This window comes from Thermobia domestica, chromosome 1 (assembly GCF_964235325.1).
Source record: "Thermobia domestica chromosome 1, izTheDome1.hap1.1, whole genome shotgun sequence".
NCBI lineage: Eukaryota > Metazoa > Arthropoda > Insecta > Zygentoma > Lepismatidae > Thermobia > Thermobia domestica.
The window spans coordinates 169,650,742-169,672,853 of record NC_137454.1 but is presented as its reverse complement, the minus strand read 5'-3'; the positions used below and the strand labels follow the sequence as shown (position 1 = coordinate 169,672,853).

General features: G+C 36.5%; 1 protein-coding gene across 3 annotated transcripts in view; it reads right to left on the bottom strand.

The window, feature by feature from the left end:
• Window positions 1-21,895, bottom strand: part of Nt5b (5' nucleotidase B) — a 267,108-nt gene extending 245,213 nt beyond the window's left edge. Inside the window, exons 1-2 of one of the 3 annotated variants that reach the window (XM_081766538.1) lie at window positions 21,739-21,895; window positions 14,874-15,066 (exon numbers count right to left, since the gene is read on the bottom strand). In XM_081766538.1, the coding sequence (XP_081622664.1) occupies window positions 14,874-15,037 (164 nt within the window). In that variant the 5' untranslated portion in view covers window positions 15,038-15,066; window positions 21,739-21,895. Of the gene's footprint in view, window positions 1-14,873; window positions 15,067-21,500; window positions 21,682-21,738 lie in introns of those variants that run through there. The other 2 variants (XM_081766522.1, XM_081766548.1) reach the window with 2 other exon arrangements.
• Between the last annotated feature and the right edge of the window lie 217 nt (window positions 21,896-22,112).

The window sequence follows — 22,112 nt, the reverse complement described above, 5'->3', positions numbered from 1 at the left end:
AAGGAGTAAGATACAACAGAAAACTTCTATAAAGCTAAAGAGTATCACTTTGTGGCCTAGAGGCTAAGAATGTCGTTTCTATGCACGTGGTCTTGGGTTTCATTGCTGGTAGAAGTATTTAACTCGTTTACAAACGTGAGAAATGATTCAGATCCCAATTTAAATAGCACGTCTCTCCTCATAGAGGTGAAAGAAACAGACGTCAAACTTCAATCAATCAATAAAAAACATTCTGTTCCGCTAGTACAGGTGTTACCACGTTCTTTAATCTCACCATTGTAAACAATATGTTCTCTAAACGTTAAAGAAAATACAATTAAAATTGACCAATTCATTCTAAAGTTATCCACAAAAAATAGGTAGGGTTTTATGCTCATATTTAGTAAATACAGTACAAGATAGTACTAACATTTCTTCCTTTCCTTTTTTCAAAAGAATAGAGAAAAGTATGAAAGAACGTTATGCAACTATTTCAATAAGATACCCCTTCCGCCTCACCCCACGCACACTCTCCTCTTGTTATGACACTGTTTGCTCTTGTTATGGCACTTTCAATTTAAAACTTGCGATTTATTAGCTTGTAATTAATGTTCTTGTTCACAAAGCAAATGAATCGTTGTGACTATACAGATGATTATTATAATAATGGAAGCATACGTAGTTCACAACACAAGATGTGTGAGGTGGTAACACCGGAGATGCGTGTGCAGCGCTTAACTGTTGCTAGTGGTGAGTTGCGTGATCGTCTATAGCATGTTACATGAGTACACTGGAGGCGTATGTTGAAGCGTGCAGACGGTGATGATACAAAATGGAAGACTTCTCACTAAGTTTCAAAGAAGTCAAATTATGGATGCGCGGTTAGTGGGAGCAATCCAAGATGGCAGTGTATTAGGTATGTCGTGAGGAACAGTTTTTAACGAGTTGACGCCCTACAGAACTCATGGCAAAACACCATCGGCGAAGAGTAACAATCGCCCAGGATTATAGAGGATTGTCACTAAAAACCATACAGCAAATGCGGTCATTGAATCAGCACTTGGTACAATTTATTGCGACAATCACACGACGCGAGTTGCATACCCTGAACATCCACGATTAGGTTTCAATTTTTAAACTGTTGATTACAGACAATAACGCTGTAGCGCAAAGGTGATGGTACCGAGAAGATGCAAAGTGAATAGCCCGTGGTTAGAAACGAGTAATATGGTATTAATCTATTTCACCTTATTTGCAAACAATAAGCTGTGTTTAGGTACGGCGTACGCCCAAAGAAATTTATGCTATGAACTGTCAACCCTCCATCATCAAACATGGTGATGGCTCTGTAATGATGTGGGTCGCAATATCCTGATATTCCTTGCGTCCTACGATTATGCTTATAGAACGCAATACTGCCAATGATTATGTGGATATTTTAAGTGACCGTGTGCATCTTATGGTCCAGATTTGCTTCCGTCTCCAATGCGCCAATTTACACTGTTGGAATTGTTGATCACGGTTAAGCGTGGTTTCATGAACAATGGGATAAGTATAGCACCTTCCCTGGACCGCATAATCTGCAGACAGGAACATCGTAAAATCCGTAGTAGATAACCTTCTCCACTCTGGTTGTCGGAACTAAATGCTGTACTGTATAAGGAATAATCCAATATTCTTCTGGAAATCATCCATTGTCTCCATTAAATGGCGAATCAAAAGCTGTTTTACAGGAGAACGGGAGTCCCTGTCGGATTTAGATAAGTTGCATTTTCTTAACATGTTTCCATTATTTTGATAACCACCTGTAAATACTTAATCGAAAATAATAAGCAATTTTGTTTATCTGTCGTGACAGAAAATTTATGTCATCAATAATAAAACTAGTGATTTGGGGAATTTCAGTCAGGCAGGACAGCTTTGTAAGATAAAGAAATACTTTGCTAGTCTTCACGTTATAACTGTTGAAAATCTGGAGGTAGTTAAGAACATGCTTCGCGCGGATCAAACATTCCACTGTAGCACAGAGTGGATTCTAAACATCACATGACCACTGTAGCACATTCTGCACAGCATCTCCGTGCGAAGAAAGTTCATTTTCGGTGAGTTCCATATGCGCTCTCAGAAAACAAGCCGCAAGCTTTGTGAAACAGTGACGTTGCATGATCAAAAGATTTGAAAATTGAATCTCATGCAGGTATCTTAACCCTAGAAAGACCAAGGGGGGGGGGGGTCAATTTTGTCCGCGAGTTCTTTCTTATTTAGTTTATGTGGATTAATATGTATTCAAGAATCTCTCTCTCTTCTTTTTCTTTATTGTTCCTTTTGATGAAAGGTTCATTTTCGTTCTTTTTTCAAGTGGAATACTCTTTTTTTTGGGGGGGGGGAATTATGTTGCGCGGGCCATTTAACTCCCCTTAGTCATAGGTAGGGGCACGAGTTTTTCGCACTTAGAATTTGAGAATTTCGCGTTTCATTTATCATATTTCGCGTTTTGTCACATTTTCAAAATAAAGTTTCGCATTTTGTAACTCTTGTGGAAAGGATATTCCCTGACATTCTTTACAATTGTTCTTTTAATCATAGATCACTACAGGAATAAACCATTAATTACCTAAAAAGAAAATATACTAAATATTCCACTTGACATTGTAAATTTCACTCATAGAAAATTAACCAAACTGAAGGAAAATCAGTAAATTTACTATGAGCAGAAAAGTTTTGTTGTCTTCTGAAAACACATAAGCACAAGTTACATTTAAGCATTAAACATAAGCATACTTGAAAGAAAACCTCTCACAATTGGCATTGCTTGTTGGAAGCCACACATATGTAAGTTCATTTACAACAAACTTCAGACAATCATCACTTCGGAACTTTTGTTCATTCAAAACATTCACTACACTGCATTTCCCAGCCGAATCACTACACTGCATTTTCCAGCCGAATCACTTGTCAAGAGTTCATAGGCCGCTTTGTAAAACTCCAAATTCGGTCATTCATAATTAGGTGCTTGCATTTTTTAACACATTCGCTGCTGAGGACGCCCATCGGCGTCCAGTACTGAATTTGGCATATGCGCCGGATGCCTCTCGGCGCTTGTTCCTGCAGCTGATTCACTTTTCCGCCAATACCTGCACTAGCGCTGGCGGGAAAGTGAATCAGCTTCAGGGACAAACGCCGAGAGGCGTCCGGCGCATATGCCAAATTCAGTACTGGACAACGATGGGCGTCCTCAGCAGCGAACGTGTTAAATGAAGGCAAAGCTTGATAAAACTTCCTTAACTCAACAATGTCTGGTTCACTACTGCATGCAATTACAGAACGATCAAACAGCTTTCCCAAAGCATCATATATTTCTGTAGTTTGGGGGTCTTTTCTTTGGGAAGAAAGTTTCAGGAATGATCTGTCTGCATATTTTTTTTAAATTCGCATTCAACACTAGCCCTCTTTTCGCTTGGTAACAAACGTAAGTGTGTGCTTTAGATTTTTTCACCGAAGACGCCCTGCAGAAAACCGTCTAATTGAGTAATGAGTCTGTCGAGATGACTACTCAACAGATGTGCTGTGCGAGATTTGTCCGTCTCAACGAAAGTTATAAAATCGCACTGACAAAACTTAAGTAAGCCTTCAAAATTAGCTTCTTGTCTTTCAAATAACTTTAGAGCGTTTTAGCTTGAGAATTTAGATCGTCGTATTTTGAAAGGACTTGGTTTAAATACGCAACAGTATGGAACCAACTACTCCACCTAGTCAGAACAGGCTCGGGGAACAACTTGGGTTCAAGATCAGGATACTTCTCTTTAAGAAATCTCTGGTACTTGCTTTTGTTTCCTTGCGTTCAAAAATGCATTTTTCACTTTGCACACAAAATTATTAAGTTCTTTCAGTGTTCTGCCTGATATCACCAATCAAGATCACTTTGTGTGACTAACACTACGTGTACCATGTGTATTCCAATTATCACAGACAACGTGTCGAAGCACTTGCACATATAACGTGCAATGTCAGAGATAAAATTAAGAATATTTTCATACTCAATGCTGTAGCGGTGCACTTGAGAACATGTGGTGGCATTAACTGCATCCAGAAAAGTTAACACTAAACAAAAAATACTCTTGCTCCAATGCTCCAACAGAGTTCCTACTAATCTGGAGAAATCTATTTCCCTGACTTCTTTCTGATCTTTGGCAGAAAATTCCCTGACTTTCATGAGTGTCGGACGACGTTGACACATAAGTAAGGAATAAATAACGGTGAATATTTATATATGAGAACATTTATTCTATAGAGACAAATAATAATCAATTGCTCATATATATATTCCACTTACCACCCATAAAAATCTGACAACGGTCCATTCTGTGATCATTAATGGTTGGCTAAGCTGAAATTGGTGTACAATTGCTATTAGAAAAAATATATTTTATAAAATTTCCCACACTTTCCGTGATTTCCAGTCTTTTCCCCTGACCTCCCTGACCAGTAGAAACCCTTTCCAATGTTCCCTCCATTGTACGGGCCAAAACTACAAAGACAGCTCTTCTTTTGCGGTCAGTGGTCTCATCGCACATTACTGCCACTTTTTTTTTTTTTTTTTTTTTTTTTCCACGAAGGGGCTCTCTGGCTTGCTACTTAAAACGGCTCCTCCCCATCCAGCTGCGATGGTGAAAGCTAATGCGCAACATGTTCTCTATAGCCGTGTCCAAATCACCCAAAATGCACCGTTCATGCCACGTTCTACCTTCCTTCAGCGGAAAATTGGCGTTTTTAAATTAATGAAGACGAATTTTTAAAATTTCGCATTATATCGCGTATTATTAGAAATATCGCGCAAAGCTGACAATTTCGCGTTTTATCGCGCAACGGAAACCAACGAAAATGCACATAAAATAATGTAAAACGTCAAGAAACTGAAAAGTACTTAATTCTGACGCATTTCGTTTTATCGCGCATTGCGAAAAACTCGTGCCTCTAGTCATAGGTGCTACCCATGTTTGTTTTCCCGAAAATTATTTTCATTTGTTTTTTATATCCAGAACTTTTATTACTTTTTAAAAATGATACCTTTCTCCTTTATATAAACACTTAGGCTTTCATAGACCTTGTCGAATGTTGGTTATAATATTGGTTTTGTGCATAGTGTTATAAGAAATTGGGTATAATATATAAGCAATTTTACACACCGTATTTAGCAATTTTTTTACAAATAAAAAGTACAATTCCTTGAAAAGTTTTTTTAAATTTTTTTTTAATTAAGTTCAACACGTTTACACACATTGAACAAATATACTCTGAAAGCTACTTAAAACGAGCGCGGGAAAATTTCACCCCACCTTAGTCCTTCACGTAGCAGATACGAGCACGGGACTTTCAAGGGTTAACAGCACGTAATTTTTGTCGGCAGTTAGAAAATCTGCAAGGTGATTATAGACGAGTCTGAGACCATTTTCTGCACTATGATAAAGTCCGTGTTACACATTGCGATGTAAACAATCGAATTTCTGGAAGAGTCACATGCTTCAAGTCTAGGTTTAGCGTCACGTAACTTCTTTTTATTTCCGAAAAAGATTGTTCCAAGCAGATGTTATGACAAAACAAAAGATGCTGTTAAACCGTTCTAGCAAGAATCTACTTGCATGTTGCTTCCAGGCGTGGTTCCAGAGGGTGCCAAGCTGCATCGACCATGAAAACAAGTACTTTGAGTAAATATAATTGTTATTAGAAAGCCTATATTCTTAGATATCTCATCCATACATTAAACTAGTGACTCCTGTGATAGTAAAATATTAAAAATGAGTATATGAGAAACGGAAGATTAAGATCATGTGTGGCATTCGCGAATAGGATACTAATATAAGTGATTTATTATTTCCTTTTGAGAAACTTAGAAGAATCTGACGGAAGGACTTCAAAAACAATTGAGCGAAGGGTGATTCAATGTACGGTTGTGATGGGTCATGTATTTTGATACATGTAGATGGAGAATCGAGTGCTGCAGGAATATGGGTGGACAAGGTGTGAATTTAAACACATGAGGTTAGAAGAAATGCAACTGCCGCAGTGGTGGGATATAGGAAGTTTAGCCTGGGATCGAATATAAAGTTTTACATATCAATTTCTGGTAATTTTTCAGAAGTTGTATACTGTTGACCAAATAATTCCATGAGGTCCCGTACGTGTTGATCAAGCAATTCTATGAAGACTGTCAGTGAAAAGTGCGGACAAATCATAAAAAAAATCATACAATTGTAAGCGGTAGATTGACAAGGCAATGTGCTGACTCCTATAATATTCCACGTCGATATGGAAGGTATGATAAATAAATAGAAAAATAAAAATGTTTATTTTTGGTGATGGCTTAATGACCTGGAGAAAAATCGAAGATATACAAAGGAAACTGGGCAGCCTGGAACAAATGTACACAAGAACATTGGCTCCACATAAGACAAGATAAAATCGAAATTATTACCATCTCAAAACCAACGCCAATAAAACAAATAAAATTAAGAAAGAAATCGTTGAAAGTAGCAGAAACTTTCAAGTATCTGGATTCTGAGTGACAGCAAGTGACCGAATAAAATTAGAAATCACAGAGCACGGAGGAATATTTTACCAACGTGTGGAAGGATCTGTTACGGAGAGAAACATATCTAGAAATTTAAAATGTTACTATACAACACGTATCTCGAGCCCACAGAAACCTGAAAAAAGGAACAATGACGAAAACAGGACGGATAGAATCCATGTAACGGAGAAGAATTTCCTAAGAAGCAATTTCAAAATTATAAAAAAAATCAAATAAAAATTGAAATTATTAAAAAAAAAAAATCAAGATAGTGCTGAAGAAAGATTTTTTAAAAAGAACCTACGCTACGCGCGTATGGACATGTAGAAAGAACGCAAACAAAGAAGCTTCTTCCCGACAACAACAGAAAACCCCTCACCCACACCCAGACCGACACACACCCACAAAAAAGGACAGTCAGCTGAATGAAGTATAAAGCGATATTGGAAGAAGAACAAAATAGGAAGAATTCCAGGATGAAGAATAAAGAACTGGAAAAAAAGTTTTTAGAGATACCTCATACATACTCAGACCCGGCAGAGTCCTCGAATCGGGAATAAATGATATTGACAATCCACTGTGCGTCATGGAAAAATTTCTTGTAATAAGAATCAGAAAGCATGGGAAAGGGGACCTTCGGTAAACGATTTTGGGGCGGGACATTAAAGTAATCTTATATTCCTTGGACGCATAGATACTTTTTGTCTGTTCGGACTTCAACATTTCTTTTGAGCACTGGAACTATATGAAATATGGATATGACCCACTCACGATTGCCCTAATCAAGGACTGAAATAAAATGTGCACCAAAAACACTCGGAAGCACATTGTCCAGATTAATTGTATTAATACATTAACAGTATATAAAACATATTGTAATTGTACCTCACGTCAGAAAATAATATGGTTAAAGCGACAAGCAGAATTGTGTGCACGACAAATTATGCTAATTTACTGGTACAATTCATAAAAGCACTAGTGACCTACTAAATATTACTGTTACTACAACTTTAAGAAAAGTAAACTGCATAAATGAGTTAAGTAAATTCTCCACAAAACTTCTATTATTGGCAGTTTCTTTAGATATTATATGAAATCAGGTTTAACTTTGTTTGCTTATGTAAATCTCTTTCAACACTGCGTCAATAGGAAGACTATGTAGTGGATCTTTGTTCGAGAGAAGATCATAAAAAATAGCACGGATATGGTTAAAGTGTCTGTATGGATATCTATAGTTATTTGAGAATTTCAGATCATATTTGCCTTGCACATGCACCGAAAAGATAAAACACTTTTTTTTTTAATTTTTATTTTATTTATTTATTTATTTATTTATTTTTGGAGGGGAGGAGGTAACCTACATTCAGAACGATACGCTTATTTATATAAGCACAACATCCTTAAAAGCTTTTAAATAAGAAATTTATAATATACTGCAATTTTTAAAATACGAGATAAAATATTTTAATATTTTTGCTGCTAAGATGAGATCTCAAATACGCCAATTTGATTTCTCTATATTTAATATAATTTTACAGATGGGTGAAAATTCAAATCCTCTAAAAGTAAGGAATGTTATCTACACGCGACTGTATAATACCAGCAAGAATTAAAATACCATGAATTAGAACTTTTCTAGCTTTTAAACAATACATGACACACAGATGGCGGGAAAAATGCATGTTACGTTCTCTCCTTAAGAGCATTAACATTAATTTACGCGTCTTCAATATATTGTAACTGCAACAAATTTATTGTTAGAATTCAATATGCATGCCAAACGATACACGTCTAAATCTAAAACAAGGAACAGAAAAAAAAGGTACATCTATACCGATTTCAGGTTTCAACATCAGTGGTTCTCGTATATCTGAATTAACCATACAACATTTACTTATTCAAGTAGATACACTAATATGTGCTTTACATTGCTCCATAGGCTAAATTTTTCAGATAAAAAAAAAAGCAGTGTGCAAAGTACTCAGGGAAAGCGAGAAAAAATTCTTGATCACAGACACTCAATGTTGCGCCTGGACTTCGCCAAATGGTACAAAGACTTCACTGGTGAAGACTTGGCAACACTCCTTTGTACTGACGAGACAACAGCTAACCGCTTCGAGCCTTAACGTAAAACAATGCATGTAGAGAAAAGTTAAATAACGTCTCCGCGATCATGTACAATATACACTCACATCTTATTGGAAGCAACTTGATATTGTGAGGTTGTATGGCCCATAGGGGTTACGGTATGCCAACGAATCTATGACAGGATGAACGTCCAACACGTCAATAACCTGGAGATAGAACTTCTAGGTAGTCTTTGAGTAGTGGCAGCTCAACATCCCGGACGTTATCGTTCAGTAAGATAACGATCCGAAGCACACTGCTAGGCCACCACTGAATAGCTTCGATGTCATTGAATTATTATTATTATTATTATTATTATTATTATTATTATTATTATTATTATTATTATTTTGAGTTGTTTCCACAATATCCTAACCTCAACCCGATTGAACATCTTTGGGTTAACGTCAAAAGATCTTTTGCAGCCAGATGACTCGACGACTCTAGATGAACTTTGGAGTTGCACAAAAATTTGCGCAGAACTCTGTTCCGACTTCCAAGTTTTTGCACTTTATGCCTAGAATAATTCAAGCAGTTATTTGTGCCAAGGAAGGCCACATAAAATATTAATAAGGGAGTGAATTTAGCTTTAGCGATTAAAGTCGACTTTTCTTTTTTAACTCAAATCAACCGTCTTATTTTATTTTATTTGTTTAGTTAACACACTACGTAAGATTTCCAAATACGCCAATAAACATTTTCTGTTCACTTCTCTTACATTAAGGTTACACTTTCCTAAGCCCATCTAACAATTAAAATGGAACTTAGTTCGTGGAATGGTTTATTTTAGTAAGCAGTTGGTCACTGTACACATACGTGTCAAATAGTGTGAAATTTACTGGCGTATTTCAGAATTTGACTAAAATTAGTTTGTATATATATATTACCTATTCGCTTAACTTTTCGAACTTTTAGGCTGTTTTTGTGATTGTAATTATTTATATCTTATATTCTTTTTAAAAAATTAAAAATGGTTAACACATTCTCGTATTTACAAAATTCTTCACCCTTTTTCATCTTTACCTCAATTCCACTTCATTCCTTCCATATACTGTAGTTATCTTGAACTTTCCGTGACAGCCTTAGCACTACCTATTGAGTTCTACAAAACTAGCAACAATAGCTCCTAGTTCACAAAATATAACGATAGACGTATGTGAATCTTGGCAGCAATTATGTAAAAAAAGACAACTAGTTGTGATAACTTTCGTGTCACTAAAGTAGCGTCATTTCATATTTTGCCAGGGGGAGAAACAAGATTGTTCACCGACCAGTTTCATGTTTTCTGTTAGTATATTAGTATACAATTTATTAAAAGGGTACGTTTCTCAAACTCAGGGGGGGGGGAGAAAATGCCCCAAATAACGCCCCTGTACCACCAGCCTACGGTATGTCAGGGGAAATCTTCATTGATCGTTTCACGTTAAAACACGTGAAAATCCTATTAAGTCACATCTTGTCTTCACTAGTTGGTTTCGAATGCCTCATTAATTGTAAAAAGACAAATATGCAATAGCATTGAACTATTCGGCATTCTTATAGTTCAAGATGCAAATCTAACGAAGATTTAAATTGACGTTCGACCCATCCATGGATACATAAACTTACTTTTTAAATCATTAATCAAATCTACTGCTGCAGAATAACCGAGACAGATGAAAACTATTTTCTGCTTGTTTAGCATTAACCCAAACACCAAAAACGCAAATGCAAGTTCCACTGTTGTTTATTAGTAACGTTGTTCAGCTATTAATCAGAATACATTACAGTGCGTAAAGCCACTTGTTTTATGAACTTCAATATCACTGTTATCATAACTATCAAAGCTCGATGCACAACGAGCGACAGTCCGAGAATTATCACTATTTGCAAGTATCAACAAAGTTCCTATTTCGTAGAGGATTCGGCCAGCAAATGATTTTTAAGAGCCACTAGTTTAAGTTAGAAGAACGACTATTTGAAGTTTGGCATGATGATGTCTTGTTACTGCCGGATGCAGATGTAGGCTTCCATTTGAAAAAGATCTGGTAAATGATCCAAACTGAGTCAGCTAGTGCTCTCTTTATTATTATTATTATTATTTTAACCGGACGAGTGTTCTGTGTAAAATTTTCTGGCTTTTAAATCCACGATTTATCCTTGACTCCCCCTCCCCTCCCCCCCCCCCCGCGGAAAACAGACACCATGAAACGTGAATCTCAATTTTAAAGAGAGATCCAAATGAAATATACTACCGCTAAAGATCGAATTCAGGTTACCTGGACCAAGGAGAACACTACTCATTTACCCACAAAAAAAGCTCCCCGATTACGAGATAAGAATTAATGAATATCGTTACAGCAAGAAAATTTTCTAGGGCTCAGAACTGGAAAATCATTGGCAATAGAGGGCACCTATCAAGGTAACAAAGGATATTCTTCATATTAAATTGGCAGCAATAATAATCAAGAAGATAATACACAGAGTATCTCAAAAGTCTCTTACCACCCCTATTAAAATCCAAATGGATGTACTTTCAGCGAATTTGATGTGGTAGGTGAACTTGAGGGCTAGGGGGATCTTTCAGGCGTAGGTTACGCGGACGGCCGCCATCTTGAATTTAACTCTTTTATTACAAACGCTACGTGGGTCATGTGATACATGACCATAGGCTATAATTTCACCAGAAAACCGAATTTGAAGTCAAAATGCATTTATCTTTATCTACAATTGAAGATGTGAATTTGACTGAGTTTCTTTTGTGTTACAGGTTGTGAATCATGCCGTTAACGAGGGACGAACGCATCCAGATCATCAAAATATGGGGCGGGAGGAGTGCCCGCGCAGTGGCTGCCGATTTCAATGCGCGTCATCCACAACGAGCACCTGTATCGCATGTTGCAGTGGCACGGTTACTAACCAAATTCGAGGAAACAGGAACAGTTGTGGATAGACCCCGTAGTGGACGGCCAAGGACAGCCACGGACGAAGAAACAGCTACTGCCGCGCTGGCCTCCTCCTCGAAGTCACCGCAGCGAAGCACACGTCGTTTAGCAATGCAGTGTGCCGTGAGTCACAGTTCAGTGCACAGGGTGCTCCACAGGTATAAGTGGCATCCATATAAGATGCAATTGCAACAACATTTGTCAGAGGACGATCCCGACCGTCGCGTCCAGTTTTGCGAGTGGGCTATTGAGCAATTGAGGGTAAATCCGCAGTTCGCTATGCAGATACTTTTTTTTAGATGAAGCCCATTTCTACATAAATGGTGAGGTCAATGGGCAAAACATGCGTTATTGGTCCCGTGACAACCCCGCTTGGACAGATCCCTCGAAAATGACCGGTGCAGCGAAAACTATGGTATGGGCAGGCATATGGGGAACAAAGATCATCGGTCCGTTTTTTCATTCCAGGAACGTTAAATGCAGACCGATACTTCGTGTTGTTGCAGGAAAACATAATGCCGACTCTGATGTCCGAGGATGGTACCTTCCCCAGGTTCTTCCAACGAGATGGTGCATCTACTCATTATGGCATCCAGGTGCGTCAGTTCCTGGATGAACAATTCCCTGGGACGTGGATTGGTCGACGTGGACCAGTGGAATGGCCTGCCCGATCACCAAACTTAACCCCCATTGACTTCTACCTGTGGGAACATGTGAAGGCTATGGTGTATGCTGTGAAAATTCGTGATGTTCGCCATCTGGAACAACGTATCATGGCTGCCTGTGAACAAATATCCTCAGAAACCTTAATAAGTGTCCATAGCAATTGGGAGAAGCGTCTGAACACGTGTATTGCCCAGCACGAACAACATGTTGAGCACATTATGTAATACGAAAGTCACAGCTGCAATTGTGGATAACTGTTTACCACATAAAGATAAATGCATTTTGACTTCAAATTCGGTTTTCTGGTGAAATTCTAGCCTATGGTCATGTATCACATGACCCACGTAGCGTTTATAATAAAAAAAGTTGAATTCAAGATGGCGGCCGTCCGCGTACCCTACGCCAGAAAGTGTCCCCCTAACCCTCAAGTTCACTTACCACATCAAATTCGCTGAAAGTACATCCATTTGGATTTTAATAAGGGTGGTAATGGACTTTTGAGACACCCTGTATATTGTACACTAAACTCTGGATGAAAAAGGTCTCTTGCAAGGTGTTACATCTTCACAATTACGAAAGATACATAAAGTGCAAATTAATACAAATCGAAGTGTAGAACGAATGTAGTAATTATATTATTTCTCGCATAATGACTTGGGTGATGGAACCTATGTAATGTAAAAGAATATGTTCGGATTGGACTTTTAGACAAGAAATACGGTTGCGTTACTTTTGTAAATCCACGTAAACTATTTTGATTTACTTTTCTGTACCCACCTTACGTAATGAACACAAGTGATTTTATTTTTCAAAATTTCCTCTACGTGTAATCTTCACATAACCTATCTCCCCTTCAAAACCTTACAGACACAAAGACTCGGACTGTAGATCCTGGACTTTTACTTCATTTAAATACTCTACGAAATTTGGCAATAAGAGGCAGAAAGGAGAGCAGAGGCAGGGTATCTAATGGAGACCAAAAGGATCTGCCGAGGAACTGTCCACTTTGCCAGCAATCTGCGGAAGATTAAAACCAAAAGATTCAGCCTAAGTCCTGTTGAAGAGTTCCCGATTAACAGAGCCAAACAGACATATGTTCAATCTAAACCACCAAGACTACTTCTAGCCCGAAGTCCTGCCTACAGAGAAACTAACAATACCAACAGTAAAGATGTCAACCAACTCAAAGGTAACTAGTGTAAAAGATTTTTTCTCGCTTTTCATGCCTGTCAATTCTTAATTAAAGTTTTTCCATTTTATTTACTAGGCCCAATGATCCAATACCCAAAATCTCTACAAGTCTTGTGTGTGTATAAGATTTCTCACATCCCAATACCTTTCTAGATTTCCTTAGCTACCTTAAGTAAGCGTTATGTAGCTTTGCAATACTATTTTCTTACTGAGTTTCCCTTCAAGAAAAAGCGTCGGAGTCGGTGACGTGTTCTGCAGTCCAGCCCTCTTAAAAATGAGAGTTTGATAAGGAACGCCCTATAGGCCTACTATAAGAGTTGATCTTGCGTGATGGTCTGTGCACGGCAGCGGCCAATTGTACTGGATCCAAGCCCCTATCATGGTTCGAAATCCAAGTTAATCCCGTCCTTCATATCCTTGGTCTTGCACTGACGAAAAACAAGCAAACGCTACCTCAACTTAAGCCGAAACATAAATGTAGACATACGAAGATGAACCAACGTTCACCAGTTAAAACGATACGGATCATGAAGAAAGGGATGTATTTTTCAGAACCAAACGTTTAGTGAAATCTGTAAACCCCGAAGGACGGAAAACAATTACATTCACTCGAATACCAATTTCATCTGGAGTATGACACTATAGTCCGTGTCACCCAAATTGGCGTGTGGCATCAGCCAATAAGCTCGCAGTGCGCTGTTACTAAACTTTCAGGGACGAACAAAATCAGTTATGAATGATTAGATTTCTCCCTGAAAGTTTAGTAACAGCGCACTGCGAGCTTATTGGCTGATGCCACACGCCGATTCTGGTGACGCAGACAATAATAAGGCCACAACTAGCAATTTTTTTTCAAACATGGCTGATTCCCACGAAAACTTCTATAATTTAATCTATCGTGAGAATACAAGTTCATTTACACTCTATCGTAATTGAACTTTTTACCATCAAATGTTATTGTCACCTGATGGAGCAATAAACAAACTATAACTCTTAAAGAATATCCTTTCCTACATTGCCAAATGTAAAGTTTGATTGTTGCTCAATCAGGTAACAGTAATACTTGATGGTACTATCTATAAAGAAAAGAGCATTAAAGAAAATTAAAATACTGTTTTGAAATATAATGTGTGCTTCACTCTGCTTTTAAAATACAAAATTACGCCCAGAATGAGTCTGAAATATACATGCATTTATAAGTTAGTTCTCCAGATCTTTATACAAGTTAGTTAAATAAATAGATGTAACTCACACTGTGCAAATATAGCTGTACATGCATCACTAATCGTTACGCGGTTAGTAAACCAAGACATTTTTTTACCCTATGATTTGAAGAACTTAGCTTCAAAGCTTGCCAAAAAATATTCTAGGAACCTGTACATATTTGGAAGATAATAAGTTCTTATCCGAGCACTTACCTGTGTGCTGCTTTCCGGTACCATTTCTTTCCTAAACCGTGCTTCTCGCTTGAAGGAACCGCTGTCAAACCAGGAGAAAGTGGTTGAGATAAAGGCTGATAACTATTAGGAATATTCATATCCTTTCCTACATCACCAAATATAAAGTTTGATTGTTGCTCCATCAGATAACAACAACACTTGATGGTACTATCTAAAAAGGAAAAAGTATTAAAGAAAATTAAAATACTGTTTTAAAATATACTGTGTAGTCAATTTATCTTATACACTTAAAAGTATATTTATATTAATAACAGTACCCCATCAGACACATGCCTCTTGTGGACGTGGTCCCACATTTAATCCTTATTAGGGCACAATCATGAATAAAATTGAAATTTCTAGTTTAACGTCCCGTGTTTATGCACCGAGATTACGGAACACGGTAATGTTGATAATTAATGAAATGGGAGGAAACGAGAAAACCAACACACACGCTGTTCGTCCCCACAAACTCCACTTGCCACAAGCCGAGATCGAACCAGGGACCCATGCATCAGAGGTGAGCGCTCTACCACTGGGGCTTACAAAACATGAATAGAAGTTAGAGTAGTAGTTCAGATACACTAACTACCGTCCCGTCTTATATAGCTTCGATGTTGAAATAATAACATAAACGGAGATAGTGTGCTCCGGTATTACTTTACTATAGATTACAAACTTTCAGTAATAAGGAGTTTCATCACATAAATACCTAAGGGCAATTTTGCGCTATAAAAACCTAGATATTACGCGCGATGTTTGGGTCAAATTTGATTAAGATTAATCTCATTCACACACTTGTTGATGCCACATACTTAAAAATTCTCCAATAAAAGCAATGCAAGTCCAGGTCAATATAAGACTTTTCCAACTTTTGGTACTATTCCTTTCCTTCTGGTTTTTGAATCAGATCTCAATGAAACAACTTTTCTTGAGAAAAGTAAGTTGTCTATCCCACCGCTCAGGATTCCCTCACGTCATCTTGTTATTTTACTACAGCTACTAATGCAAACAACCGATGGCAAAATAACAAAACATTTTTAAGAAAAGTCTATGGTCTATGAGCCCTTCTACCCAGAAATCATTTAAGGAACCACTATGTTTTTATTTTTAACTCCATCAATCTTTATGAAACAATGAAAATCATGTAAAAGCGAAGGTGGCTGTTGAGCGAAGGTCTCTGTGAATTCGACTATTTCGTTTTAATTTTCAAAATACTGGAGACAAACAACACCATCAGAACTTGGTCTTCAGAGAGATTTAATTCAAAGGAGTATTATTAATTAAAGTGCTCTTTGGTTTTGTGGAATTACTTATCAATCTATAAGAATTATTACGTCTTATTTGAGAATTTCTTTGTTCTGAAAACATTTTGAACACGAGCCCTCATTAATTAATTAATATATATATATATATATATATATATATATATATATATATATATATGGCTTCATCGGAGAAGCAATAAGACAAGGTAAGAGAAAATGAAAGTGGCTCAGAAGGCAAGAAAAGAAGGATTACATCTTTAATTGTGAGATACTAACTCTCTAAAAGTTATGATTTTCAACGTTAATAGTTCCGAAATTTGTTATTTCATAATCTTTATTCAATAAGGACTAATTGTATCATGTGGATAAACGGAACTTTTTTTCATTTCTTTCTTCCTTTATCTTTTAACGTCGAGTACCGAGAGGGCATAGGTGAACAATATGAACGTCTCAGGTTCAAATCCCGTTACCAGTCATTCTAATCAGGGATTTTCCGGGTTTTTCTTTTATTAATGTAAAACGACTTTCTGGTCATATCCGGAACACATTAGCAACTTCTATCTTCTAACTTTTTTCTTCTCACTGCATTCTTCAAGAGTTTGTACATTGAACTACTAACACTTTGAAATCGTACGACTTTTTTTCTTTTAATTGCTTATTTATGTTTCTGTATCAGTATTAGAGAAAAAAAAAACTGACCTAGATACGAGTTCAGAAAACCAGGAGCGACAATAACACAAATCCAATTTGATACATAGACCTACATTTTGGCCTTAAGCTATAGTTACTGATTACCTGTAATGGACACCGTAATATTTACAAAAAAAAAAAAAAAAAAAAAAAAAAAAAAAAAAAAAAAAAAAAAAAACCTATTGTCCAGAAACGTTACATCATCTTAATTATATAATTTTAATCCTTTGTGAGGTTTAACTTTTCTCTTGCTGCTAGAAAAGTAACACCAGTAGGAGATAAATTACTTAGAAAAGGCCCAGAGAGGGTTGTAATGATATATGAAGAAATAATTTTGGATAGAAGGTCAATACTTATTTTTAATCTACAGTTATTGTTATAAAGTAAATATATTACTGAAATTAAATATATTTAAGATTCAAGATAAATTGGAAACTTTAAACTATATAACGAGTTTATTATAATTTGGTAATGTTTTATCCCTCCGTAACACGCACCGCGGAATAATACTCCGCGGATGGAGAAATTTTAGTTTTCTTAATTCGATAGGTGCAACCTGCCATATACCTTCCCCCTTCACAATCACGCGCACACTGGCTACACTGAATTTGATCAGCAGTTTGCTGGTAATTTGCTCTGAGTAAACAGTTTCGAGTGCTCCGCGCGCGTGCTTTAGTGTTTTCGAAGTTTAGGAGTTTGCCTCAGCGTGTGGTGTACACGAATATGGCCGAAAAAGAACAAGAATGGATAACTGCGTATACTAGAAGATGAAATAGGAGCTTCAGATGATAGTGATGTAGACATAGTCGAAGAAAGCGATCACAATTCTGAAAGTGAGCAATCGGCTGAGGAAAATGACGCAAGCGTGCTTAATTTTAACATCAAGCCACGCGCCCGGAGTCTCACTCCGCAATATGTATTTATCTTCTTTTTAATGTGTATTTTGTTTTGAAGTGATTTTAAATTGTTGAATATTTTCTTTTAAATGTTTTTGACAATTGCCAACGTATATTTTACAGTATAAACTCCTTTGAACAGTTATAATATTTTATTACTCTACCTGACTTAGCCAAATCTAAAGCCAGAAATAAAATACTTCTACATGTCTGCGTTGTTTCGATTTGAATATCGCCCAATATTTTCCTTCGTCAAAACCCCCGATGCAATTAGAAAGCTATTTCACTACCTATAAGAGGTCCTATTTTATGGATAATCCTACTGCTCCAGGCACTTATTTAGTGGAATGTGATTGTAATAAAACATATATGCATGACTAAAAGAAATGCGACCATAAACTACAGGAACACATCAGAGACTAAAGACCTAGATCCGGATGTTTTGGGTTCATCCAAACATTTGGCAGTTTCAAGAGTCTTCATTAAAATGGTAAAAATACTCCATAAATCATCTTCGCTCACAGCAAAAGTTACCTGTACTGGAAATCTAACAAAGATGAGGATACTGAACGTTTAATCCGAGTTATTAATGTGCTCGAAGTACAGTCAGAAAGTCGTTTTACATTGGAAACATCAACAAAAATAGAACCCGGAAAAACCCTCATTAAGTTACAATGGCCAGTAACATGATTTCAATCTGAGACATTCATATTGTTCACTTATGCTCTCTCTTGGCACTCGACGTTAAAAGAAAAATAAATGAATAAAAAAGTTCCGTTTATCCACATGATACAATTAGTCCTTATTGAATAAGGACTACGAAGAAGCTAATTTCGGAACAATTAACGTTGAATAATCACTCACTTTATAACTTTTAGAGAGTTACTATTTCACAATTAAACACGTCAATTCCTCTACTTAATAAAATAGAATTCTTAATGAACAATATGCCTAAATATATGACAGTTAACGTTAAGAAAGTTTCCGTTGCACATTGCACGTTATCTGTGAAAACCTCCAGCTTAATAAAGAACCAAATTCAACACGTTATATTATTTTAAGGAGCCTTGCGTCATGTACTTTTGACATTCTATCCATATTCAGTTAACTTAGTTAAAAGATTTAAAAACTAAATGCGAACCCTTTATACTAATTCCAAGAAAAGTGCCTTCGGAATCGGAAGTCGATTGAATGTATCGTCGAGAAAAAGTAAGCAGTATAGAGAACAAGTCTACAGAGTAGCTACAAGGTAATTCATTCAGAAGACACATTCAAGAAGAAATTAGTCGTGCGCGCTTTTGGAAAATTCTGCCGGTATTGTCAAAACTAATGAAATATTTTTGTCTCCACTAGAGATATTTAACGAAAGAGACAATTTAACAAAGTCTGCTCAATGATACAACAAGCATATTGAATAACTAAAGAACGACTCAAACCTTAAATCTCTATTTAATATAAATTTGTTTGAAGGTCTGCCTTCATCCTCAGTGTCCTGTATGTAATTTCTATGAAACGGAAGCTTAAGAAGAGTCTTTCTTTAATTAACAATCTTTACCTTCGATACAGACAAAAAATTATAAAATTTCTTCTTTAGATATTATTTAAACCTATTGTACGTGTAAAACATATTATTAACTGGATACAGGCCCAGTTTAGAGATGCATATACAAATTCATATTTTTACTTCAATGTACAGGAAATACACTTCTAATTCTATGAATTATTTCTTGTGGCAAGAGTTGCATTCCTGGATACAGATTTATTTCAGGAAGCTTAACCGTTACTGTTGTACATACAGCGTGTAGTCATACTGTGAAAACGACAGTGCAAAAATCACCAACCAACTTGTGCTAAGTGTCCACTAAAAACCACAAACACTACCTAACAGAGGCAGTGCAGGAGCGTAGTAGATGGACCCGCGCTCGGGCTGTGGGGAGTAGGCGGATCAGTGACGGTAGGTATGGGTATATAAAAATACGTTGAAAAAAAAAAACTCTCAATAACTGTTGTGTTGATTTTAAAATGCTACTGTTGCATAGCAGAAAATACTAAAATTATCAGTTTTACGTGCCATAGTTATGCAATGCTAAATGCAAAGGGAGAATCCGAAGCCCTTCGCATAAAAGACGAAATTAAGACTTTATCACTTGCACTGGAAAACTGCCTTCACTTAATCATAGCTTGTAGCATTAACTTTGCATTACGTATTTCTACATTATTTTCACACACGTAATATCGCAATACATTTTGATTATTTATACATTCATCTTATGAAATCAAAATAGATATTTCTTTCGTAAACTCTGCAAACCTACGGACCACTATATTGGTCCGATACTACTAACCGATTTCTACACAAAGGATCTAGCTGTATACTATGTTAAAATTTTACCCTACAGGTCAATACTAGGCACACCACTCGAAATAGCTGTTGAAAAATTATGTCTTTCTTTAATTTCCTTTCTATCGCCCTCCAAATGATTCGCGCTGGGCGACATGACAATACTTTACTTAGCATAGATGAAGTTTAAGGGAGGCATCAGAAGTAATGGTTGAAAAAATACTTCTTGACGATTGGCGTATAAACACAGCATTCAAACATATGACATAAAAACTAGTGCAAAAAAAAAAAAAAAAAAAAAAAAAACCTGTACTAGGTGGCCATTAAAAAGCACGATTACTATCTAACCAAATCAGGACATGGTTAGCGCGATAACGCGTCCATATAGAGCAGGCGCGCCAGCTACGGTGGGTATGCGCGAAACCGAGGTAGTGAAAGCATGTGGTATTCCCTCGACACTAATATGAGTACTAGAACTTATAATTGTTTCACACTAGTAAAGCTGCTCTACACTTATAAACATAATAGAGAATTATTTCTTCCTTATAAACATGTATCTCCATGCAGAGAACTAAATTTTGCGAAATGTAATGTGCCTAAATTTGGGCTGCATCGAATTTACATTTTATCATCAAATTAAAAGTTAGTAAAGGCAGGGTACAGTAGAGTAGGTTACTTTGGATTCTTTCCTTCTGGGCCCCTTACGTAACACTTAACTTCTATGTTTTAATTATCAAGACACTGTGGACTACTCGTATATTTAATTGTTCGGATCATCATCTTATCAATCGTGCTCGATTTAAGTTCCCAAGACAATCATTCATGAATTATGCTTATTTAGCTATAAAGTATTGAAATTATTCTGAACCCACTCTACCCTAACATCTGTGAGTATGAGCACACCATATAAAAGAATACAAATTAGAAGTACTTTATTACAGAAATACTGCTTTCGCAAGAATGTTTGAACGCAATGCAACCTATCTCATGGATATATTCTTCGGAACTAGGTATCATGGTCTTCCTATATCCTTTACAGGAAGAATAATTCTTAAGAACACAATAGTTGTACAAATCAAAATTTCTACCATCCAAATTGACCAAGCCATCTATGATCCCCTCAAACGGACAAATCAATTATTGTTAACTTTTAAGACTAATTCACATACATTGCATGCATGTAATTCTAAATCCGACCATATTACGAACATCAACTACAAACATCAAGAGAAAAGTGATTTTACCATTTTACCAAGTGGGTAACTACTCTTCTACTACAGGAAATACAGTTGACTGTAGCTCCATGCAATAAACATATATTTGAGGAAGGACTTGTTCAGGATAAATAAGCTACAATATTAAATTTTGACTTTTCACATTTTTTGCATGGGGATTTGAGAGAATTTCTTACCAGCTCCATGCCTACATCTCTTTTTTGTCAATCCACTAAAAATTTTCATCATATCCTACAATATTACAATACTTGATATGCCAATAAACTAATACGAGCACTGTTAAAATACATTTCGAAAAAAATATAAATGCCGCATATATCTTTAATGCATGCAGTCAGAAGGTTTATTTCTTCAAGGACTTCTTGACGTAAACTGTACTAATTGATATTCATTATCACTATATAGTATTCTTACTGTATTACACACAGCCCTCTACGGTCTCTTTCCTTCCTTGGAACTGCAATCGAGAAATTTTAATGTTTACGGAGCAGACGAATTTACTCACACCAGTCTACCACTTCACGGAACTGCCGCAAAACAAACCCGTGCTATAAAAGGTTTGATGTATTTAATTAACAAATGACGATCGCTGAGCGTATATTTCTCATATATCCTCTGGGTAGGTAGGATAATTTTCAATAGACCAATATAATTACAGTACTGCAAGAGTCCGTAGAAACAAATTACTCATAGAATCTGAAAGAGGATAACACAACTTTTGTGAATTGATGAATACATTATTCTATTGGTTCAGCAAAACAAATTTGAACTCGAATCTTCCAATTACC